The 26,120-nt window shown below is 40.3% G+C and overlaps 1 protein-coding gene across 9 annotated transcripts in view; it reads right to left on the minus strand.

Annotated features, from left to right (window-relative positions):
• Positions 1–26,120, minus strand: part of LOC102219889 (neurexin-2) — an 813,998-nt gene that overhangs the window by 21,868 nt on the left and 766,010 nt on the right. For all 9 annotated transcript variants that reach the window (XM_023346052.1, XM_023346050.1, XM_023346051.1 and 6 more), the window contains one exon: positions 6,331–6,653. In XM_023346052.1, the coding sequence (XP_023201820.1) occupies positions 6,331–6,653 (323 nt within the window). The remainder of the gene's footprint in view (positions 1–6,330; positions 6,654–26,120) is intronic.

Consider the following 26,120-nt stretch of genomic DNA (forward strand, 5'->3'; position numbering starts at 1 on the left):
CTCAGCTAACAGTTGAGAGGTTGAGGCAGTGACACCGTTCCAATGACCGCCCACTTTGTCTTCGTCCCACTAACTTTGTTTTTACATTTCTAGTATCGAAAAATGTTGTTTTGTTGTATTCCTACAGGTCATCCTAGTTTCACCCCCCAAACTCCCATCCAAATGGTAACATAGCAGACACCATTGTTAGCCATTGAACCAGTGGACAGCCCAGTCTCAATAGAATGTGACTCTCTCATGTGATGCTGTCTGGAATTTTTAAAGAAAGAAATTTGGTGTGGCTATATTGATCATATATATATGATTATACAGTATATGACTATATGATTATATGATGACTATATTATTATAACAAATGGAGGCACTCTGATGTGTTACTCCAAACTCTGCAGAGATCTTCCATAAAACAGTCAAGGATTATTTGGCAGATAATTTGAGATTAGCAATCTGGTTTTGGACCATCCTTTGAAATTATTTTTAATATTGCAGAGGCACATGCTAATCTGTAAAAAGTGTCAAAAGAGTAAAAAATGATGTAAAACATCTAAGGAAATCCATTGGAGAAAATGTTACGGGATATGTTAGGTAAGCAAAATACATCTGTCTTTAAATATTTAAAAAGACAAACTATAACAGCTAAGATAATGATATTGAATAAATATTATCTTTTTTATTTTTATGACACATTAATTCATTTATTGCACTATTTATTTATTTCTTATTTTTTCTTACTTTAGGCAGTATTGGTCTTCCATAGAACTGTGACAACATAGATTCACTTCATACATTAGTGACAAAATCAGACACTGATTTCTGATGCTTCATAAACCTCGGACAAGCCTGTAAACTCCGATTCAGACAGTCTGTATAATAAACTTCTTGATTAAGTGGGACAAAATACAAAAGCAAGATAACGCCACTGCTGACACGGAGCCTAGAGTTTGTGTTTGCTGTAGTCGTAAAGCTGCTTTGATGCCACAACAAAGGACCCAGCAGGATGGGATATTAACATATTTCTGTTTTCGAGTCAGAGTTAAAATTCACGGTGGAACACCTCCTGAACAGACTGAATGCAGAAAAGCCCCCCAACAAAACATGTCGTCTAAATTTCATTTCATTTAAATTGGGCAACACAACACCGACATCTGTGGCATCACAAATATTGTTTTTCCTTTCAATTTTCCGTTTATTTGACAAACCAACATTTGGCCAACGCCAGTCAAAGGCTTTCAATTTTGTTAGACTGTCAGACATCATCTTTTATTGAGTTTTGATGACATTTAAATGTTGTTTTAGGTCTGATTTTATTCCCTCTAAATGAAAAAATATATATATATATAGCAGTGTAACAGAGGAACTTTTGCACTGCTTCATTCAGGTCTCTGAAGATAAACATCCAGAATGACTTGCAGCAGCAACTTGGAGAAATTCTCTTCTGAATAGCTAAACCAGTCCAATGATTTTTCAGAGGAATGTTCTGTTCTGTGTGGGTTCATTGAAGTTAGTGAACATTAGTTTGTGCAGAGTTGTATTAATGTTCCACTATCACTATTATTTTTGATAAAACCTAATCACTTACGACTACTAGTCAGTAATAATGTGTTTAAATTGCTCATGCAAAGGAGTTTATGGTTCTTTGTTTACTTATTATTATTACTATTATTAATTTTTATTATCATTTTTGTACAGCACTTTGGTGAAGTTTTAAACTTGTTCTTAAAGTGCTATATAAAAAAATTTGACATTGACATTTTTGTTTGCGCAGATCCTGCAGAGTGTCTAAGAAAAGATTGTTGCTTTTAAATCCATCATTAAAACACTCTGCCATGAAGTTGATCAGTATTATATCAGTTTCTTCAGTATTATATCCTTGAGAAAAAAACCCCACTTACAGTAGACAAAACTTACATTATATTTGCCTGCTAAAATAATATGGAGTATTACACTCAAAAACTAAATGTTCATTTAGCAACATATAAAGATTAACTTGGTGACTGCTAAAACCACTAATGTTGTCATTCTAAATGATGCTTTAAAGAGATTTACTAAGTTGGTGGAACATTCGAGCAGGACATGGATATGTCTGTATTAATTAGAGACCTGTCCAGGGTGTACCCGGCCTCTAGTTTAATGCTGGAGGTAGGCACCAGCCCCCTGGCCACCCTGCAAGGACTGGAGGGTCTAGTCAATGGATGGATGAACGGATAGACTTTTAGGAACCAATTATGTAATTACAGCACAGAATCTTCTTGCTGTCCTGCTCCTTTTGGAAACTATTAGCCTGTTGGCTTGGCTCTGTTGCTAACAGACATCCTGCTCCTGACCTTTACCATGCAGACTTTACTTTCAAAATAACTACACTTTATTAACAGCTATACATGGCTTTCTTTAATTTACATCTACAACTTTCCAAACAGTTGGTTGTGTTTCTAGTGTATAACAGAAACGACAATGAAACGGGGAAATGAAGGAGTAACTCTCTCTGGCATTTTGTCAAAGGATCTTTATACCAAAGGAACGGTTTAAAATTGGTTTAGCTCTTTGAAGCCATTACAGACCTTGAGGTCAGTAACTGGCCCTCAACTCTTCAACAATATTAGTCATTTCCTTAACAATGCCTTAAAGCAACACACCATGGTGGCAAAAGACAAGCTTCAAAACATCTACACCTATAACATTCTGGTAAATAACTAAAAGTGACGGAATCTGGTCAGTGGCTTATTTCCACAGTCCCACCGTACATGGGTTCCTCCCACAGTCCAAGAACAAGACTACTAGGTTAATTGAATACCCATTAGGTTTGAGCGTGCATGTGCATGGTTGTGTATCTTTGCTGTAATTTATTTTTGGCAAATCTGGCAAATTTTGCTCCAGGATGTGCACTGTGCTCGCAGTAAAAATCAAAATCACTGTTGGTTATCCCTTTCAGACGATAGTGTCATGATAAACACACACCAGCCCTGTAGGAGCGCCCCCTGTCTTTCACATTTCACAAGTTGATCTGGTGAGACCATAGGACTAAATGCCACTACAACTGGGATTGTAGAGCCAATGCTACATTGTGTATAGCAACGGGAAAATTACGTAAATAAGATATATAAGTGATATATTCGTGTTAAAATTTGCAATAACACCATCAACGGTGATCAACATACATTTCTTGACTCTTTTCTATGTTTAATATAACACATTGTCTCCAACTGACTATACGGTGTTAATATCTGTGGATGGATGACCCTTGGAGGACAGCATCCCACCAAATACTGCATCCATGTAATCCTGATGATTGTAATTCAGCAGCTCTAAGCCTGTAAGGATGGCTCACAAAAGACTTGTGTGGTTCTTGGGATTTTATTTTATTTATCAATTATTTCCTGTTATTAGTGAAGTAATTTGTCACTTTGTCTTCTTCATTTAGTCAGGAAAACAGAGTACATTAAACCTTTGACAACTTTTTTTGTCTTGGAAATTAGACTTCAATTTTTATTTTTATTTTAAAAACTCACCGGTAGAAGCCCAAAACTGTAAACGACTATTTCGCTATTAATCTGAGCTCATTTTCATCCCGCTCATCCTGCTGTTTAATGCCACTGTGGGAATACATCATACTCAGCTAAGACCATATTAACGTTAAAGACAACACTCTCAGGATCTGTTTGCAATAATTCTATTCCTGTAATTAAATGCCATGTCCATTGCAGTGTGGAACAACACAAGTACAAACATATTTCACAGGAACCGGACTATTTCTGTGTGTGTTAGGTTTAGGGGTTTATGGGTTTAGGGTTAGCCAATTATTGCAGATTTGTATCTTAAGTTCTAGGTCATTCATCTGAACTACTAGCTTCTTCTACCAGATGTACTTTAAATATGAATTGTATCTGGATATTTCTATTCATGTTTGACCTTCCTTATGAATGCATAAGTTTTGGCACACTTCTTGTACTCCAAAAAGTTTCCCTCATGTACAGAAGAAAATGTTTGGATTAGCATTTTTTTTCCAGATGTCATCAGAACTAAAGTTTTGTAAAGCTATGCTTATCCATTTGGTAACTTACAAATGCACTAAAGAGAAAGAAATATATGCAAGGACGTATGCAAAATTAACATCCCAAACTGCTGAAAGTTACTGTCTGCCGTATAAAGTTGAATTCATTTTGTAGATGGATCTGGCCGTTGTTTCAATGAGAATTTCCTCTAATTATAATTGCTGTATTTATTCCAAATGGTCTAAATGACCAAAGGTGTGAGCTGAGATCCAGTTATCTCTGAATCTGCTGATGGTGCTTACAGCTAAAGGCTGTATGGAACTTCCTGGAACTTCAGATGAGTCTCTGCAGTCGCGAAGGTCCTTAATGAACGAGTGCAACGCGCTGCGAATTTGAGGCGGCCGTTTGTTATTTCTCCAAGTCCTTAAAACATTCAAAACACCAGAGTGTTTGAGCAGAAAACCTTCACAGAGCCAGAAACAGCTGACAGAGAGCAACACCGTTGACAACACAAGTATGAAGCTGGCAGTCCTTCCAGAGACAGCCCGGATCACTCCTGGTTTTGCTCAGCACACGGCTTGTAGTTAATGATTGTGGATGTCGAGTGGAACATATTTCCCCCTGGAACAAATGGATCCTGTCATTAAGTCTTCTGATGAGAGTGGAGGGTTCTTCCCTCATCCCGCATGCGGGCAAGCTCCACTTCCCTACTGTTTGCTAATTGCTGCTTACCTCGATGCTAACTTCAGCAAACGTGGCTAGTCGTCAGACCGTAAACGACAGCCTCTCACCAGCATGTAAAGCCGGGCCGTAAATGTGTTTACTGCACCCTGGTTCGTCATTGACCATGGTACCGAGGATATCCTTGTGCCTTTCCTACTCCCCCACCCAAATCATCTCGTCTTTGCTGTTCGGTTATGTGTAGCAATTTTCCGCATCCCAGAATGCCAGACCTCTTCCGAGGAAAATAAGTAGCAGATTGACTGGTGTAATAAAAAGCAGTCACAGTGGCTGTTCTTTGCTAGGCCCTTTGAGGCCTAACAAATGTCGGCGAGATGCGGGCCAGAAATATTTCACACGTGTAAATCTACCTCTATAATGTTGTGGAATAAAGTACCTGAGAATTTGTGTTTCTGATTCACTTCTTTTTAGTTATCAGGACTGCAGACACAAGGCAGAGTTGTGTGTAAAACTCAGCTGCCCTCTGAATCTCCCTCTTGAGTTCAGACTGCTAATTTTGGCTCAATCGTTTCACCTCTAACTAATTGAACGGCAGCCAATCAAACCAACCAATCAGGAGAGACATTGTTCAGCCATGTGAAGATTCCCACAGGAAATGACCAAGCTCTGCTAACCACGTGACGTTGTTGCACATGAAGGTCTGAAAACAATGAGCAAATTTTTAAAGTTTTTTTCATAAATCAGTTTGATTGCAAATAAATACAAGTACTGTCCCTCTGATTGCTACTTGATTAGGCTTCTTTAATTTCTACAAATATGGATGTAAAACAAAACCAAAACATTTACCATATTTAGAGCCAAAGAAGAAGAAACTAAGTTTTTTTTTTTTTTTTTTTTAGAAATCTGGGAACAAGAAGAGGTTCAACTAACACCTAAGTAATTTCTCAGAACATCTCCAGCTGGTTCTAACTAAACAGAAGTTTCCATTGCAAATGTGTGCAAATATTCCACTAATGTTGAAAAACTAAAATTTTGCGTTTGCAGTGTTTCCGTTAAATAAGAAACGCAATTCAAATCACACACAAATAAGTTTGTTCACATGATCATTTACTAACATGACACCACGATTCTACCAACCACTTCCTGTTGTCTTTCTTTTTTTGATCAACAGGTTTTTTCAAAAACCAATTAAAATCACATAAGTTTGTTGACGCGATGTAGCCCACCAGTAGTTTACTACTTCCTGTCGTCTTCTTCTTTGTGGTTTTCTCCAGTAGCAACATCCAGCTGATCACGTGACTTGTGTGACACGGAAAAAGTGTTTCCACTGGAGTTTTCCGAAATAAAACAATTTCAAAAAAGCTACCTCATGCTAGCAGCAAAACGTTTGATCAAAATTGGACATTTTTTGAAATTGGAGTGCTTCCACTGAGCAAATTTATTTTCAAAATGTCAAATTGCGTCTTCAAATAGTCAATAGAAATGCTAGTGTTAGCATAAACAAAGGTGAGAAACCAGAGGTAAAATGACTTGTATTCATGAGGAAATAAGTGACCTTTTCTGATGCTGAAATGTTTTTATAAACCACAGTTTGTGAAAACATCTAACGAAACGTTTTGCAAAATAACCGTCGTTGCGGGCAAGCTTCACACTTCCTCACCTGTGTGACGCTGTCCCTCATGGTGGGCGAGCGCCCTTTGCGGGTGGTGGTTGTAGCCATTGTGGTCGTCGTCTCCATGATGGTGGTGGACATATCAGCCAGCGGGGTGGTGGAGGTGGTATCGGTAGTGAGCACTGAGGGCACGTCGCCCACCAGCCTCAGGTTGCCCTGGGTCTGGACGCTGGGGTCGCCCTCAGCCGCCAGTTTGAACACCTGCAGGCCATTGTAGTACAGGCCCGACATCTGGCCCTGGAAGTGGCGCCCCTTCTCTCCACCACCAACTTTAATGAACGCCTGGCTGTTGAAGATGGTCAGCTGGCGACCTGATGATGCCAGAAAAGCCGGAGCCGTGACAGAGAGAGAAAGAGGCAGTAGAGATAAGACGGAGAGGAGAAGAGAGAGGCCATGAGAAAGCGAGGAGGGGGGAAAAAAAGATAAAAGAAAAGATAGAATTCAGCTCATGTTTTAGGTAGAATTTGAAACACAGAAATGCACAGACATTGTGGAACAGAAGAGACTTAGAAAAAGGGAGGGGGATTTCCTGGGTAACACTTTAGGGAGATTGGGCCCTGGCTTGCAAAAGTTGGTGCCATTACATTCCAGAAAAGGCAGCCCCGAATCTGGCAGTCAAATAGATTGCGGGGGTCGTCGCGGATTGACCCCGGGATGGGTGGTTCACAGCAAAACGCATCTGATTTGCCCCCAGATGGAATATATTAGAACAGTACTGGCTCTGTGTCATTGACCTCCAACGCACCTGAGCTGCACAATGATAAAGTACCTCTACCAGCAGGAAAAATGTCACCTCACTGCCATCCAAAAGAGAGAAAATGAGATCCTCATTGGTAGGAAATGTTTAATTCATCAGGGGCTGTTCTTCTCCGCGGTCATTACCATTTATCTGGATGGATAGATGGATGAAGGGAGGATGGGGGTCGAGCATTTAGCCAGGGCCCAATACTAATGTGTTCCCGGGATGTGTGGCGAACAGGGAGGGGAGTGTGACAGGTGGAGCTTTCCCCCCCAAATGACTGCAGCAGATAGGAACAAATAGGATTTCATTTGGGCATGCAACGCGGTCGTGGTTGGTGGGGGGGTTTCCCATGATGCCACCCGGACCGTCTCCAGTGTCGTTATGAGTCATATGGTTCAGACGGACATGTTTTTAAGGATGTGGGATGGAAATAGGAGTTATGAGGTAATTACTCAAAGGAGAAGGATGAGAGAAGCCAAAGAGCTTTTTTATGGATTAATCAATGGTTGTAAGGAAAGAGGGAGTATGTCTGTTTATGAAAGGAATATGCCGCTAATGTGAGCAGTTCAGAGTGAATTATTGACTCAGGCTATGGGCCACTGAAATTACAGAGCGATGCAGAGCCTGAATGGAGTTGACGCTGTTATGCAGAAGTATTCATATGCCTTAATCTGTTTTGAACTTTGTCAACATATGCCAATGTTTCTCAATTCTGGTCTTCAGGAATCACTAGCCTGCATGTTGTAGATGTGTCTCTGTTCCAAAACACCTGATTCATGGGATTGGATGACCTCCTCTGCATGACATCAAGTTCTGCAGAAGCCTGTTCATCACCCACTTATTCAAATCAGAAGAGAAACACCTAAAAGATGAAGGGCAGTAGAGTCTGAAGACAGAAATTGAGAAATACTGATAATATTCTAATTAAATTTTATGTGATAGACCAACACATCACATGTGTGTTGGTAGAGCATTGTTGTGAAGTAAAGGGTGTACTCATGCATTTTACAAAGCCTATATTTTGCCACAGAGTTTTGCTGGAAGGTGAAAACATTGAATTTTGACCCAATTTGGATTGATAACTTCCCACTTGTCAGCTGTGTTCCTACAGGGTTGAATGAAACTTACATTTTATTTATTCCACTTCTCCATTTCCATAACGGCCATATTTGTGGAGTTCATACAATTCTCCCATCTGAGCTCTTGATTTCTGTAGCTCCTCCAGAGATACTGTGGCCCTCTTGAATACTTCTCTAAAGAATGTTCTCCTTGCCGGGCCTGCTAGTTAGTCTGTGGCAGTGGTGTCCAAAAGGTTTTGCCCCTTTGGACAAAACGCCCAAATTTAAACTACTGGTGGGCTACAGAATTCAGAAAACATGCAGAAATGAGTTTATTAATATGTTATTTTTTATTTTATCTGCTCAATATTCAGCAAAACTTTTGTGAAATCTATGAATCCTTAAAGATCCAAAACATAAAGAAGGTTTTGTTTGGACTACTGCCTTATTAAATTGAAATTGTGGCTTAAATTACTCAAGAGTCTTCAGAATCACACCGCAAACAAACAATTTCCAAAATTTTGAGGTCATCCGTCGTTTCCTGTTTTGTTGGCCAAATATTTTACTGCTCTCGACTTGTGGCCGATCAAAATCATTTCAAGGGCCACAAATGGCCCCCAGGTAAACACTGCACTGTATTTCCACTGGGATTGTATCTCACACAAGTGGACTCTGCTTACCTTTCTGCTGTTCTCTGAAGCCAGTTGAGTTTTTTTTTTTAGGGGTGTTAATACAAAAGCATGCCACACTTTTTTGTTATTATTATTATTATTATTAAGAAAAAATCTCCCACTTTACAGGGATCCCCTACTTAGTGTCGCTCCATCACATAAAACCCCACTGAGGTTTGTGGTTCGGTGGTGACAATATAAAGAAAAGTTCAAGCCGTAGAAACATTAACGCTCATACGTGGACTGATGACGGGTGAACCTGTAGAGTAACCTTTCAATGTTTCTGTTCTCAGCGTAATAATCCAAGTGTATCAGGGCAGTATTCTAGTCATCAGCATGGAGGAACTGTCTCATTTGTTTTCAATTAAGAGCTCAGAGGGTACTTCATCACTCTAATTATGATTTACTGTACTCTCCTCTATGAGTGCTCTTGGTCTGACATTCATGCAGCACCCAGGTGGGTGGAACTATCAGACAGATAACGCACATCTGTATGTTTACGCGCGGGTGTTAGGGCACGCGTGTGTGTGTGTGTGTGCGTGAGCTTTCTACCAGCATTCTAGGAAAGAGAAGTCTTTTCCACTGAGCGGGGCCATTACGCATGCCATCCCATTATCACATCATTAGGTCTGTCGCAGAGCCACCGGGGCCCCGGTTCTTGTCCCCCAACTCTTTAATGAAGACACTTAATGTCTGGCATATGCACCGCTGACATAATGGTGGTATCTTACTCGATTATCTCATGTTTGTTGTGGGAGGGATGTTGGAATGACTGGCAGGAGAAAACAAAATGTATGGACAAAGTGTTGAAAGTGAGGAAAACATGGGAGAAAAAAACCACCCAGGTGTATGTAGCTAATTTTACAGAGGGGAATACACACACATTACACCTCATGTTCACACACATACACACGCCCACGACCACAGATCAGCCCAGAGGGTCTCGCTTTTTCAAACAATCTGAGTTTTCATGTTGGAAAACTCGAAAACTTAAGTCTCTTTAATCCTGGATGCTGCAAAACAAAGAGATGAAGTTCCCCTTTGAAGTGAAAAATATGTAAAATCTAAGAATATCACAATAATGAGGAACCGTAGTGTGCACCGCATGGCATATGTTTGGTTCAATTCAATTCAGTTTTCTTGTATAGCACCAATTCACAACAAATAGGAGGAAACTCGAGAAAACTTTACAAGAAAAAAAAATTCAGTACAGTCCCACGCACGTTTCAATTGATCCTAGTTATCGAACTACATTAAGTTCTGTTAATTATTCCAATTAGTTTGAAAAGTTTCTATCTAAAGAAACAGAGCAGATTGCATCAAGTCTTGATTTAGTTGCACGTAGTGGCAGTAGGCAATCACTTGTTGACGTTGCAAGAGTCCCTCATGCATGCATGCATGTTGCAACAGTGGAGAGGAAAAACTTCCCTGTAACAGGAATAAACCTCCAGCAGAACCAGAACCTGGCCCAGTCCGGTCCATCTGCCACAACCAACTGGGGTTTGGCAGTTGGCAGAGCAGATACACAAACTAAAAACAGATGACATGAAAAAGTTGATAGTAAAACGGAGGAGAACGATGTTTAGTGACCCATTTATTTTATGCCAGACCCCCGAATATTTGGGTTCAGAATTCATGGAAAACTCAAAATTATTTAAGGAAAATCAATTCATTCCAATTTTTTTTTGTATTTAGTTTGAAAGAAAATTCAAATACAAACAATAAAAATGGCCACAATTCTACTTTACACACCATCAACCTAACCTTTGAGAAGTAGTCAATCCAGATACGCCATTTTGCCATTTTACTTTTCCGCTGATTGGCTGTGCCCACAAGAACACAAATAAGGAAGGCTGTAGATATTAGCTTCTGCGCTAGTGCTAAGAGAGTTTCCACTGTGTGCTGTATACAGATTAAGGTATAGTTGGTGTGTGAACTTTTTAAGTAGGCAGTTATAATTGTTTAACAGGGGCCTCAAGTATGTGTGGATTGTGTGAAAATGCTAACTAACTAGCAGTTCGGCTGCCAGCACAGAGGATTTATTTACTTTTCTAAATTGCTACAAAGTGGACTCCTGCCTGTTCGCACTTCAGTATTCGTATTTTTTTTCTGTGTAATGTAACTCCAAATTATTTGCTGACGCTTCCCGTATTCACAGATATTTTTTGTCAGTTTCAGATTCTTTACTATTTATTTTACATAGGCTGTTTATACTCTTAACCTCCTGAGACCCGGGCTTTTGTTTGATGTGCATTTTTTATGTCTCCTTACTATTTGGGATTAGTATGACCTAATTTTAGTTGAAATTAAATTTTAGCTTTCTATGTGCTCTTGAACTATGTCAAAACCAATGCCCTCATATGAGGACAATGGGTCTGTTTTTGCATATACATTTCTCCTTGTCATTTGGGATCATAAGGACCCAATTGGCCTAAAAATGAAATTTCAGCTTTCTACAATAAGTGGTTATCTCAAAACCCAATGTCCTCAGACGAGGACATTGGGTCTATCTGTGTGACGATAAGACCATTCAATCAATGTTATTATTTACATCTGTGTTTACAAAAATGTAATGTCCTCATATGAGGATGCAGGGTCTCAGGAGGCTAATTGCACTGACTGAACAGATTAAAGTTATGCTGTGTTTTTACATGTTTGACCAGGCTTGTGAAGCTGTTACTGTATTTAAGTGTGTTGTAATGGTGCATTCAAAAACCTTTGTAATTCAGAGCAATGTTTTAATTCAATTTAGCACTGTTGCTGAATTGATATTAAACCTCAGATATTGGTATCGCTATGGGAAATGAAAAATGTGGATTGGTGCGTCCCTAGTATCAATTCTGGTTAAGATATATTTGCAGTTTGAACTATTAAAATAGACAATTATAAGTGTTTTTTTTTAGAGATAATCTCAAGTGTTTGTGGATCCTGAGTTTTTTCCAGGTTTGTCTTTTCTCCACCGTACCGACACCTTTGGTCCTCGCCAGGTCAGACACTGATGATAGCAACAAAAGGTGCCCTCTAGATGAGAATCAGGGAAATCATTGTTTGTTCTCTGGTCAGGATGAGACCCTAACAGGCCCTGATGAAGTTATTGTTTCAGGGCGTGCCAGGTCAAATCAAAAGTGGCGTGTGGCTTTAGAGCCAATTTTGGTGGCAGGGATGAGTGTGCTGCGGCGGAATGTGGGGACGGGCCGCCTGCATGACAAGCAATCGGCGCTCCTAACATGACGGAGCTGGATGTGACACTGCCGCAGAGAACAGGCCGTGCACGCTCCGACGTAATGACTTATGAAATATGCCAGCGATGGCTTGTCTTTTCAAGCAGTGTGTGTTTGCTAAGATTTGCATTTACATATGCCTCCTCTGTGTGTGCGTTTTATAGCTGTGTATCAGGGCTCGTCCACTGGACCAATTCAGCCTCCTCTGTCCTCGGGGCTCTTGAGGTGATAGGCATTTAATGGGCAGCGGCTCACGGTGGGACCCGGTCGGGTGGGGTGAGGTTATGGTGCTGGCCAGCCTCTAACTATTCCAGACATTCAGAGCAACACATGGAGCCTTAATTAACCGCAGTGCAGACACAAGGACGGTCAGGATTTAGCAACAAGCCACTGCAGATGCTGAACTCAGAAAACAGCTCTTTATTTAAACTCTGCATTCAATATAGCTGACAAAAACAGGACCTGTATTTTTTTGTACACCGACTTAAACGGAATCACCCTCCTCACGTATTCTGACGTACTGTGCCTTTAGTGCACACAGTTGTGAATATTTTAGGTAAAAATACATAAGAGAAAAATGTATGTGAATAATTTAAAGTTAACATTCCGTAGTAAAAAATGCAAATACAGGTGGGGTCGACTGTATTGCTATTTATAAAAGTAAGGAAATTGTCAGAGTGGTGTCAAGTCTCTAGTTTTAGCCAATTTTAGCATTTTTAAACAACTCAAACAGAAGTTTAAGTTGTTTGTGAGATACAAGCTTGTGTCAGCAAGTTGTTGCCCAGATGACAACCTGGCACAAAATACAAACGTTTGCTAAACTCCTGAACAGACTTAGAGATGACTCCCTGTTGGACTGGCTGTTTGGTTTTTTTTTTTGTTTCCTACAAACTTTCTGTGATTTGTCACATTTCTAATATAAACCGACTATAACTTCACTTTCAAAACTCCTGAAACAAACAAACAAAAAAACTTTAGTAAAAGACTACTGTTTGTCTCTATTCAATCCCACGTATCAGATCCAGGTATTTTGATTGCAGTCTTTGATTTTCTCATCAAGACACCAACTGGTTAAATTGGTGGCCTAATTTAACAAATAATTTTCTTAAGACGGTGAACATGATTTTGTTGAGGTAAGAAACACACAAAAAAAATCTAGGTTTTCCATAAGAATTTGAGTTTTCATCCGTCACTGAAAAGGCTCCCAGTACACTCTCTTATTTACTGCAGTGACAGAGCGACTGTACTGGCTGGTGCAGCTCCCTGTCTGCTGTGGAGAATCATCCATTCTCCATGTTGAGTTCTTGATGAGGCTAAAGAAGAGTCACTGAGTTGAATTCATGAATTCCATTCATTAATACCAAAATACAGCTGGTCCATTCTGACATGCTACCTTTAAGAGCTAACATGATAAATGGCGACAAGCAACAGTTGGTAACTTCTTTTGTTAGCCTCTGTCTAAGCTGCGCCCCAAAGAGGGTCTCCCCTAGTGTGTCGTTTCTTCTAAGCAGAGCTCTCCTTTGCATTTCCTAACATGCAATTTCCTGTAGATTTAGCTTAGCCACTAGCTAAAAGAGGTGGAAGGAAAACAGAATATATTTATTCTCAACACTGCGCAGAGAAAAAGTGGAAAAAGTTGCGCAGAGATTCGACTAAATCTGAAGCAAAGCGCTAGATTTGTAAGGCAGGAAAGCAACATGTTAGTCAGCAAACTGCATGGAAACGTTAGGAGGAACAAGAAGTGACTTTATTTCAAAATGTATTCATGTAGATGAGTCTGATTAATTTTTAGAAACAAAACGAAGAAAATAGCACTGTAGAATAGGTATGGGCGATATGGACTTAAAGCTTTATAAAAAATGTTTTTAGCATTATTGTGATAATGATAAAAGTTGAGATAATAACTATTTCTTCTTCTTTTTTTGGGTAACTATATGGCTGTGACCGCATTACACAGCAATCATAACCCCGCAAATACTGCGCTTGACAAACATACCATGTGTAATACGCTTATTTAGGACACCAATGAAATGAAAATGTGTGATTTTTTTTTATCTATCACTTAACTGTGAACATTAACTGCATTTAACCATATTTTCAATTTATTGATGCGTATCGATACAACATTATTCAGCTAACAGTGGAGAAAAACATTAAAACCAACAGACCTGATCATTTGGGCAGTTTTGGGAGTTTTAATCATCACTAATTGGAGTTTATAGTGATACAATGAATCAAAATTCTTTTCATGATGAGCAATTTATTGCGATAAATGATCAACGATACGATAAATGCCCACCCCTACTGCAGAATCTGGAGTGTAGAGTGATTTTCAGCATCACTTTAAAGTTATACTGGCCTTTTTTTCCATGACATTGATTTTAAAAAGGATCAACCATCCTGTGGTAGTAGCCTGCAGCTTCATGCCTTGGAGCAACAATCTGTTTAGCATACAGCTACACTTTTATTATTTGAGTTATCATTTGCAATAAAACAAACATTATAAAATGAATAAAGGCAAAGATTCTAGTCATGTTGTTATTTTGTTAGGACATACTGTAGCTTTACTGTAGATGTATATGTGTCCATGAAGGAGACACTTTAAGAAATTGGCATAAAGTGGAGGCTTTTTCCCCTTTCCTTATTTATACATCTCTTAGAAACAGAGCCGGAGGGGAATGGCCTGCTCGGTTTGCTGTACTGGCCCTAAACAGATACTGACTAACATTCTGTATTAAAGCTGCACAAATTTGAATTTAGTTTGCATTTTGTCATATGCAAACTAAGCATACGCCCCCAAGCGCCGAATGAGTCATCAGCGTTTACCAGGAAATGACAAACTCTAAAATGCAGCATGCATACAAAGCGACGTATTTGTCATTGTCAGGTCTTGTCCTGGCGTAGGGGCTTAAGAACACCACAAGACGTATGATCTGGAACACTAATCAGCCTCCATGGGGAGTAAACGTTAAACATTTATGTGCGGTTTTACATCTTCCGCTGGGTTTTCACGCCGGATTTCCCAAACTGAATGCTCCGTGCTGCTGTTGGAAAAATTCCTGGTAGCATGTGCTTTGTTTCTGCTTCAGCAGTCTGGTTAATATATTGTAGAGCAAATTCAGTAACACAGGAATTTTTGACTGGTTCTTATTAAAGCATTATTTACCCTTATTTACGGTCCTGTATGAGTTTAAAAAAAGATTTTTCTGGAGCTCTTGAGCTCTCCCCCTGGCTTGGTGAGATTACTCGCACTTCACAATTTTTCATCAAAGCTTCCAAGATGACTTTGAGAATATATTTGAAGCAGAACTTTCACAGTCTATGGCTCAAAGAGTTAATTATCTTTTCTGTTTTCTTTTTTTTTTACATTGACGAAAGAGAAATATTTTTAGCTTTTGAGGAAATTTAAACAAGCGCTGCTCTAAGTACCTGCCTAAGGTAATTGTGTTTGGGTGCTTTAAATGTAATAATACTTGCTAGCTTGGCTCTAAGGAAATTACATTTCACTCCAGTACATTAATCTAAATGTTACAGTTACTGATTACCTTGCAGAATGCTGCAGCAGCAGCAGCAGCAGCAGCAGCAGCGGTGCACTTGCATGTCAGACCACAGGAATCTTCTGTGGTTTTAAATGTTTCCCTTTTACAGGCCTGAACGTGGAGCTGAGCTAAAAATCACAGCATGTGAACATTTCCTATTATTATCCTTTACAGAATGTTAAAGGAGGACCTTTATCATTTCAAGTAAAAGTTAATAAATTCATTTCCACCATTTCATAGGACACAGTTAAACCAATAACATTATTACCACTGACAGACAAAGTGAAAACCTTGATTATCTTGTTTCAGTCACAGTGGGAAGGATATGTTAGCATAGATACAGTAAACTCATGCCAGTCCTTGGAATGTTATCTAGAATTGCTTACAGAAAATCTGCAGACTCACAGATTATTCATAGAATATTTCTAAAATATTTGAAAGAAAACGCAACTTGGAAAGCTGAACTAGCTTAGCGCAACGCTACTTGACATGCTATTTGCAAACCAGCCAATCCAGGAGTGCCATTTATTTTCCTTGCCACTATGAGCCCAAGAGTGGAGGACGATAGTGAGTAAAAGTTTCATGAATCTCAAACTGTGCAAAGATTTCACATGAGTTTAAGTATTAAAGATTGTTTTTACAAGAAATGTTAAAATGCCATTGAGACTCATTAAAGCGCAGAAATAGTTCTTTAGTTTAGCGCCAATAGGAAGCTGTGATCCAGATGGGAACTTTGGTGTTGTTAGTGGCTAACAGTTAGCGCGTGGTTCTCACAGCGCTAACTGTGATATCATTGCCAGACAATTATATCTTGTCTGGCACTTTCTACTGAGGGCCCAAATGAGCTATTTCATCCCGAATGAAAGTGTTTATTAGCTGATTCTGTCAACACTACAGGGTAAGAACTACTTCCAGTTTTATTTTCTTCAAAATAAGAGTTTGAACATTGATACACTAAACTTAAAGCACACACCTATTGCCTTGTTTTCACGGTACAATATTTTATGGTCTGGCATTTTCAGGAGAGTGTTTCCACTGCCTCAATGGTGAAAACAGCGAACTGAACCCCACTGACCCTTACCATACGGCTCAGTACAAGAACAAGGCTTTAAGCGCGCATCTAGGGCTCACAATAAGATATTAGACTTCACCAGAAGTCACTCGGTGACCACAGAAGATATCAGACTTCTCTCTGCAAATTTCACACTGAAAGTGAAATAGCGTTCTTAGACCCTCAGAGATTGTTAGTCTATTTCAGTGGGTCAGGGTTGTTTTTAGCCTGGCCGTTACCTTTCCACGCAATTCCACTCAATTCTCATCTCCCTTCAGTACTCTGACTGGAATTTCTCCCATTTACTTGGATTCCTCTAGTAGAATTTCTACTGGGCCAATCAACGACCAGAAGGAGAAGTTGTAATCAATGACGCACCTGGTTTGTCTACTGTGCAGACAAGTTCAATTTAGCTTCGTAGCGTTGAACTGGCGCAAAACACAAGTCATGGACAAATGTTTGCAATTGGGTAAAATGTAAAACTTCAAAAGAGTCCAGGAAGCAATCGTTTCTCAATAGCTGAGGGTTCAGAACCTCTGGACAAAGCAAAGCATAGAAAAAGGGGCTGGTTTTTATCAGGCTAGGTTGTTTTAGCAACAAAGGGTGAATTATTTAACAGACTTAAAATATTTGGAGTGACGTACAGCATGAGCTATTCTTATTTTAAATGGTGGGAAAACACTGAAAACAGCAAGTAAAGCTGCTTCAGTTTGAAGCCAGAAAACATGAAAATGGTAACCGAGTGATAAAGAAAAAAAACTGCTTATCTGGGGGCAAATGGTTGTGTTTGTTTTCTGTCACATTTCAACCCGCTCCAGGAGACATTCCGAGCTGCAACTGCTGCTCCTGTCTCTGCTGTCTAGCAAGTCTCTTGACCAAAAAGCCCGTATATTCTTTCTGCCTAAACAGGGCATGTGGGCAAAAGAGACAGGTATTGCTCGAGGCGCTATCATCTGCAATCACCACTGATGGGTGGAGCAGCTTGGGATGAGGGCGAACTTAGTGGCTGGGAAGCGCCATGGAGAAACGAACAGCATTCCGACTTTGATTTCCTCGCTGAGTCATTGCAGTAATGACCCCTGCATGTCACAGCAGATTGTACAGCTGGAGGAGAGGGGGTATTTTTACATTTTTAATGCACAGTGGAATGCGGCATGCAGTGCCCCTACTCCATGCTAGGCAGGTAATCAATTTGAAGGAAGACAAGAACTCCCCCCCACTGTACATCTCACACAAGCCTGCCATTTTCCCTCCCGATTCTCCTCTGAAAAGAGGACTTACATTATAATATCAAAGGTTTAAATTAAATCACCCCTATTAAATGACTATTAAATGTAATTTCCTTTTGTCGTCTGCTGGCGAACAGCTCCACGGTTACCAAGCTCGGCGCTGGAGACGGAAAGACGACACGGGGAGAAGAGGGCTGAGCGGTGTGGAGAGAAGGGGGGGCATGAGATATACGATTGAGGAAGGGGGAGTGACAGACAATGAATGAGGGTATAGAGGATAGAATGTCATCAAGACAAACTGCCAGAGGGAGGGCTGATGGGTTTGATAAGAAGAAACGGCACAGTTGGAGACATGGTAAATGTATGAAACAGGAAGGAAGACACTGAAGAACTAAGTGGCCTCTACCTTTCAAACCTTATTTTTAAATCCACCAACTAATGGCACGGTTAACTTTGTGATAATAACATTCTTTCCATTACCTTATTGTGGGGCCAAAGACTCCTGCTGTCTGCATTGTGGGAGCCCTACTATTTGACCGTAGGAGGCGTCTCCATTTAAGGAAACAAATACACCTAATACGTATAAGAGGTATCGATACAGCGATGGCCCTCTCTGTTCAATGCGCTTTAAAGCAAGGCTTGTGTGAAAAACAATTATTTCAGTAAATATTGTGCAGATTATGAATCAGATGTTTTACTTCAATGAAGGATATTATTTTAAGTGACATCAGCGTTTGACTTACTGTCAATGTGCTGATGTGTTGCAGATTTGCATTGTGACTTCTGACATTTGTATTGTATTGTACTGTATTTTATTGTACTGTATTTTAAACACGTGAGATAAGAGGTTTTGTCCAGGAAATGACAGCTGCTGCTGTTATTGGTACAGCTTCTGAAGACAACAGTGACGACAACAACGATTCTGATGATGACGATGGTGAGGGCTTCGATGAACAGGACTTTGGGAAAAACTGTAGGAAATTGGAGTACTGTACTTCTGATTTCAGAGTTTCTTCTGAGTAAAGTTTTACAGTAACTACGCAGTTTGAGCTGCAATCTGATACATCTAATTAAAGTGGTTTGAGGTGACACTTGTGTCTTTATTGCAAGTATTACTATAAAGCTAAATGAATAATCGTCATGTAATTTATGGGAATTGTAATGAAACACTGGAAAAACATCACAAACATTAAGAACTTAGCTTAGCCCGAGTATGAACTAGCCAAATAGCGTCATTATTGCTTCTGGTGCCTGGACCAATCAAAACGTTTGAAAGAATGCGTTGAGGCAGGCAGCCAATCAGCTACAATCATTGATGTAGCACCGAATAAAACCTCTGTGCAAATGGTCAACGGACAGTTTTCAGTTTGTATTTTTCAAGATTTTGCAAAGTTGGAGGAGAAGCAGGTCGGTCAACATGTCCAACGATTTCAAGTTTTTTTGTCAGACAGTATGAACTTATGTCCGTATTGTGGTGATGCGATTTTATGAACTCTTGCCCTTACAGACGATTTCACGATTTCTCAAATAAGATTTCCTCCTATGTGAAAATGTTGGGGACAAAGGGCTTATGCATGTTAGGTCTCGGTATATTTAGGTATGAGTGTGTGCGTGTGTATGATTGTTTGTCCATTCTGAAACCTGGTGATGGACTGGTGACCTGTCCAGTGCTTCCCCTAGCACTTGGCCAAAAAGCATTAGCTAAAGGGCGTACTTACTCTAGTTCAGCTTGCCCTAGAGCTCATAAATTGAACCAAGGAGAAAGAACGAGACTGGGCAAAAAGGCATCCATGGGTCATAACTGCAGGCAGAAGGGCAAGAATGTCTGAGATGAACTTAGACAGGCTGTCTATGCTTCTGACTGAAGTAAAAGAATTCTGTAAAGAAGACTGGGCAGAAATTCCTACACAGCGATGTAAAAGACTCCAGTTCCTGCAAATTCTGGATGGCTGCCAGAGTGCGCGGCATGACGTGGAGGAAAGTTGAAGAAATGTCCTTGCACCTTTGTGCCTACTACCACTGTTTTAATTGGGGGCGTACCTTACAATAACGCAATCTCTGTTGTTGAATTCCTCACAGCCAGACCTTAAGTTCATTTGAACCCCCAGTTTTGCTAGTCTGTGCTGTGTTTTGCAGTTGCCACGGTTGGTACATTCCTGCCCTGCTGTGATTTTCCTTTTTTTTTTACATCAGGTTGGGTGGAATCTAAATGCACAGAAGTCGCTGAAAGGTTCCATGTTTGCTGAACCCCGTGGGAGTACAGCTTGGTTGAGAACATAGCTGCTAATGAGTGCGCCTTTACCACCATCATGCAGTTTGGCCTTTTGAAAATCATTAAAAGGGTGGGCTGGGGATAAAGAGACAAGACGGAGGGGACATCTGGTCACTCTACATCCTAATGCACATTAAAGACTACAAGGTGCAGAGTTTGCAGACAGCATGGAGCTCGATTCTCGCTGGGTTACCTCCCCAGAAACAAAACGTTGCTGCAGTAGCATGAGTAAAATCACATTTCTAGCAACAGATTTGCATTGATGTGCCATCCTCTTTGGCCGTTTTCTTTCTTAACAGACAGAAATGGCTTGTCTCAGATGAGCTCCGGTCGGTAATTACCAGCTAAGCCAAGCCAAGCCAGAGAGTGGGCCCGGATTGGGCCACGCTTGGGTTGCTAATGCACAGATTGCCTGTCGGAGGCTACAAAATAATGGCTTCATGTCTGCAACAACCCCGCAGAATCTACTGTAGGAGCAGAGGAGAAAAGGGAAGCGCCTGCTGCTGCTAACCTGGGGGAGGCGATTACTAAATGGAGGTAGGGGAAGGCGAGGGGGGGTTAAGGGGGATGTAAAGGGTGAGGTAACAGATGATCTAAGTGCGCATGAGGGAAGGTGAAAGGGACTGCAGCTGAGGAGAGTGGCATCTCTCACCATTGTCATTACCTCTCTCTCATCCACCTTCAGCTCCTGTTATCTCACAGAGAAAAGGACCATGAAGTGGTTGGGAAGGCACTTCAACCTGAAATGTTTTTCTCTTTGCCGAGTTGCAGGGTGGGAGGGATGGCCCAGAATTCACCTCTGTCAACAACCCACTTGTTTGTGACGTGCCGAGCAGAAAATTGAACTGTTTGTACGTGGGGTCTATATGGATTTTTTGCTCAAAAATCCTTCATGTGCCTGCCGAATTCTCTTTTTTTTCTTCTTCTTCTCGTAGCAGAATCAACACAAAGAGCTTCCCTAAGACAATAAGGGCGGTGTGAGTCAAAGAAGAGCCGAGCACAATGGGGGGGTGAGGGTGGGACGTGGAAAAAGTCGAATATGAAGTGTTTTCAAGTTATCTGTGCAGCACAAGGCTCTCTTTGGGAATTAAGTTTTCTCTCTTTTTTTTCAGTTGCTCTGTAGCGGGGCTGGTTCGTGTTGAATACTAAGAATTAATTGCGCTTGACAGTAAAGATGTGAGGCACAGAGCAACAACATTGTGCGGTGAATGCTTTAGGAGACAGTCTGATGCCCAGCGGTCCTTAAAGGCAACAATCACTCTGAGATATTCTGCGGGAATATCTGCAGGACTCTTGGGGGAGTAAACTGGATTTAATCAGACTCTGTTCCTTATCCGTATGTTGATCTGAAACATGGAATACTGTAGAGGGAGACGCAGAAAGAGATAGTACAGTGGTTAGCTGGGGACAAGCTTCTCTCCTAACTGTGACTGTGCTTTTTTTGGGGAGGTGCGGGGAGCAGGGTGGCATTTCACGGCAGGAGACCGTGAAATAACACAAGATCCCCTTCTTTCTTTCACGCTTACTTGCTGCCACTTCTCCACTCATGAGCAAGCATGTACGAATTCATTTAGTTTCCCCCCAATTTCTCTCGAATGGCGCAATAATAGTGCCGATGGATCAAATGAGAAGACAAGATAATAACTCGGTGGGAGCCAGAGCACATCACCGGGGTTCGTCAAAAAGAAAAGAAGGCCTCAATCGGATCGGCTCGGCTGTGACCAGATGGGTCAGAATCTCTGAAATGAAGTGGGGATGATCATGAATAGCCGATCTGGACGGATGCCTGGCCTGGAGATTTGATTTGGGCTCTGGCCCTGCACCAGGGGGGAGGACTTGATTGCTTTTGATTAAGGGATGGGGGAAGCTAATACACGGCCATTAAATTCCAAACATTAAACCTGATTCTTCAGCCTGATTTCAGAGGCCACGGAGACCCAGCTTCTCCCTCAGTCTCTAGTTCATCACAGAAACTGATTGGTGAGCCGTACAGGGATCACATCTTCACAACAACATGATGTGCAGTTAATCCTCTTTAGGCAGGTTCAATGTTCTGCAAAAAAATGGTACCAAGGTATCAAAAAGGTTCCTTCTCTTGTTTGTCTGTAGTTCTATTTAGAGATTAGCTCATAAAAAAGTAGGAACTTTGACATAAGAGACCGCTTGCTGTGCTTTTGGACAAAGGATGTCCTTCAAAGTCAAAGCAAGAAAAAGGAATTACCTGAAAGATCGGGACGAGGAAGGGGGATGGATGTAGAGAAAACTGCTAATGACGGCTCCATCGCCGGGTAAAGGGGTTGCATCTCAGTAAGTTTTGTTTCAGATAGAGCTGTTAAAAACTTTTGGGACTTGGGATTTTTTCCCCTCCATTGCTTTCCTGTAATTGCTGCCGTTTTGAATTTAGTCAGTGGGCACGGAGTGGGCAGGAGATGCTCTCTCTGATCTGCCTCACACACAGTATGGGAGATTGGATAAGGGCTTCAGAATGAGATCTAGGGAGACAGCACAGCTCTCCTCTAGGACTGCGGGCTCCAATGACTTCCATTAAATCACGGTGTGACCAAAATACTGATTTGTCAGGGCAAAAAGTGAGCGATTAGCCCTTTTACTTTGCTGCTGTCGACACAGGAGTGGAATGCTACACCTCCTTTAACAATGGATCATGTCTTCACAACAAGACATGATCCATTGAATAGATTTTAAACAATTAATGAACCACCACAGTGTTAAATCACAGATTATTTTCTTGTATAGACTACTGATTGCAAAACCTGCAATATGCAAACCTCTGGTTTGCTGCTGTGACAATCCTTTAAGTATCTTTTAACCTTTAACAGAGATGTTTACTCCCAAAGAGCACTGAAAGTACGACTATATTGGCTACTAAAACTCAGTGTATGTGTGTGTGACTGTGCTGCATGCTGGTCAATGCAGCACAGTCACAAACTGTGCTGCAGTCACTCGGAATATTGAGATTCCGAGGTTTGTCGGAATCTCAAACATCCACTTTTTCTTTTTTTACCATTAACAAACACAGTATTCCTAAGATTGCAGGCCACAGCAACTGGACTCTTTGGTGTGTAAATGGCCAACATAAAAAGATGACTCAAAGCTAGCTAGCTGTATTCAGTGTCAGTGAGGCTTACAGCAATTAAGTCAGAGGAACCAAAGAAGTAAAAGTGTCAAAGAAAATTGTGTTTTCTAGATGTCAAGGCATGTCTGCAGTTTATTCAGCCTGCGAGAGCGAGGCTTAATGCAGATGTTCTGAACATATCGCAATATAGTTGGACACTTGTCATTATTTTTAAGCTAAGAAAAAGATTTGGAAATGTCGGAAAATCCCTACGTTAAGGGAAAGACTTTTTATTTTCTCGGACAGTGGTGTCCAAACGTCTTGACTTGCTTTTCAAAATGATAACGCAGAAAGAACTTGTAGGCCACAAACATTAGCTTGCTTTGCTAATTGAAAATATGAAACTTATTTTTTGTGATCTTTTTCCCCTTATGTGATAAAACAATAAACAAATCATATTTTAACAAAAGAAACTTTTTTTTTTTATTTATCTTAAACAAATTTCTAGTTTGGCTTTTTGAGTAAAACTTGCTGAATTTTTGTTGTCCTATTTACTATGAAATGAAGATTAAAGGAAAAACAAAAGGGTTAATAGAAGACAAACAAGGTGCTGTTACATTTAAGAGAAATGTACCGTCTGTCTCCTGTTTAAAAGGTCTGGCAATCAGTACAAATCTGGGACTCAAATAAACTTCGGCACTTCAGACACTCTTACTGTAGCTGTAAGAGCGTACTAATTGTACTAATTAACTGTACTACTAACTGTAGTAATTACTCCAATAAGATGCTGAAGACAGTTTGTAAATGTTAAGTCTAATCAAATCATCTTTGCTGTGACACTGTTATTGTCCACGATCAGCCGCACAACTCCCCCCAAAACATCACACAGCTTTACGCATGGGAAAGACGTGATAATGTGTAGCTGAAACAGCAGTCAATAAATCATATGATGTTCAAAACAAACAGCGGTGACTACACATCTGCTAATGCGCTAATGACGGTGCTAATATTCCGTTTAGCGTACTTAACTTCCCCTAGATTAATTTTTCCAGATAAATTCTGTAGCATTAAATTACTTGCCTGTTTTCTAAGCTTTCAGTTGAATACGGTTCAAGATCTGTGTTGAAGTTTTAGTTATCGACTGTCAAGATTTGCACAAGTAGAAAAAGGTTTGTATTCACGCTCTTATTTTGAAGTGGGTGAAACTGTTTACGTGGCAGTTCTATTTCCTCTCCTCTATGTTTTCTCTGTTTCACCCCCAGGAACTTAATTTCAAACAAGAGACAAACAGGAACAAATAAAAGATGGACAGTAGAAAACAATATATATATATTGGGCATAGTAGAATATTTAAGTTATAGTGTCAAAATTGAATTGGTGCTCAAATTTGAATTGACGTTCAATTCCGCTTCCGCCAAATACCATGTTAATCTAGTGCTTTAGCGTTAGCGGAACTGTTTATGATTTGTACTTTAGAGTTCCACCACTAAAACAAAGCATTACGTTTATAAAAGAGAAGACCAACATTTTCTGTGCACAGTGACTTAAACTGTTGTTGTATCAACCTTCCAGAACCTCTCAGGTCTTCCGGTTCTGGTTCTGCTCTGCATCCCCAGAACCAGAACCAAACGAGGAGAAGCAGCTTTCAGCATCTATGCACCACAAATTTGGAACAAACTTCCAGAAAACTGTAAAACAGCTGAAACACTGACCTCTTTTAAATCTCGACTAAAAACTCACCTGTTTAGAATTGTATTTGAAACGTAATCAATTACAAATTTATTGATGGAACTTGACTTAATGATTGATTCTATGTTGCTTTGTGTTTCTGTGTTTGTAATGATGTAAAGCACTTTGAAATGCCTTGCTGCTGAAATGTGCTATGCAAATAAAATTTGATTGATTAAACTACGAGGCAAAATTTCAAGTAGTCATAATAAAACAGAGAGGAAGCTAGCTAAACAGGCAATAATAGAATAAGACAAGTTAAATCTTTTAACTGTGTTATGAATGAAATGTAGCCCCATTCAAGTGTAAGAGAGCAAATCCATGTAGATTTCTGGCTGTAATCTGTAAAACACTGCAGATTGCTGTGGAGGAGACCCACAGGGCTGATTGTTTGTCACACTCGCATTCAAAACTCTGCAACATTAAAGATCAGTCATTCACAGCCTGGACCATCTACCACTGTCTAAATGATCCAGGCTTTTAACAACAAAGACAAGTCTCATTCAAATAAAACCAGTCAACCCATTCAACAACTGGAATCCACAGCAAACATGTCCCTTTACTTAGTGGTGAAAACAATAAATGTTAAAGGGACCTTCATTTTAATTTTTTTTCTTAAACACACTATTGTAATTATCCAGAGCAGATGAGGTCAATTTGAGGTTCAACCGTTGCGTTACGTTTTAACCCTCTGAGTTTCGCTTGAACAAACAGGAGAGGACAATTTGAAGACGTCTTCACTTAGAGATTTGTTTTCTTTTTAGCAGGAGTTAGAACAGGGTTAGCATCTGTTTAGTTTTCGTTGATTGCAACGACCTGTCCAAGTTCTTCCAAATACCAACATCCAGGTTCAGTTAAAAATACATTTATAACAAGGTTAGAACTGAGGACTCCATGAATTTGCTACCAGCTCAATAAGGCTGGAAAAGTTTGCCAATTTTCTTAGAGTCTGTAAAGACGGAACATCCTGAGAGGAGTCCTCAGTGGTTAGTGTGGGTGGAGTTTGATTTGCTGTTGGTGGTTAGATTCTGCTTTGAGGTTTTGTAGCTTGAAGTTCTAAGTGGATAAAGAAACAAAAGGAAGAAAAAAATCAAATAACTTTAACCCTTTGAGCTCAAAAATGTCCACTAATTCCCTTCAACGATGGCTAGACTTGTTCGAAAGCAACTCTTTGTCTTCATCGCATGGCGTGTG

Source organism: Xiphophorus maculatus, chromosome 14 (assembly GCF_002775205.1).
Source record: "Xiphophorus maculatus strain JP 163 A chromosome 14, X_maculatus-5.0-male, whole genome shotgun sequence".
In the NCBI taxonomy this organism is placed as follows: Eukaryota; Metazoa; Chordata; class Actinopteri; order Cyprinodontiformes; family Poeciliidae; genus Xiphophorus; species Xiphophorus maculatus.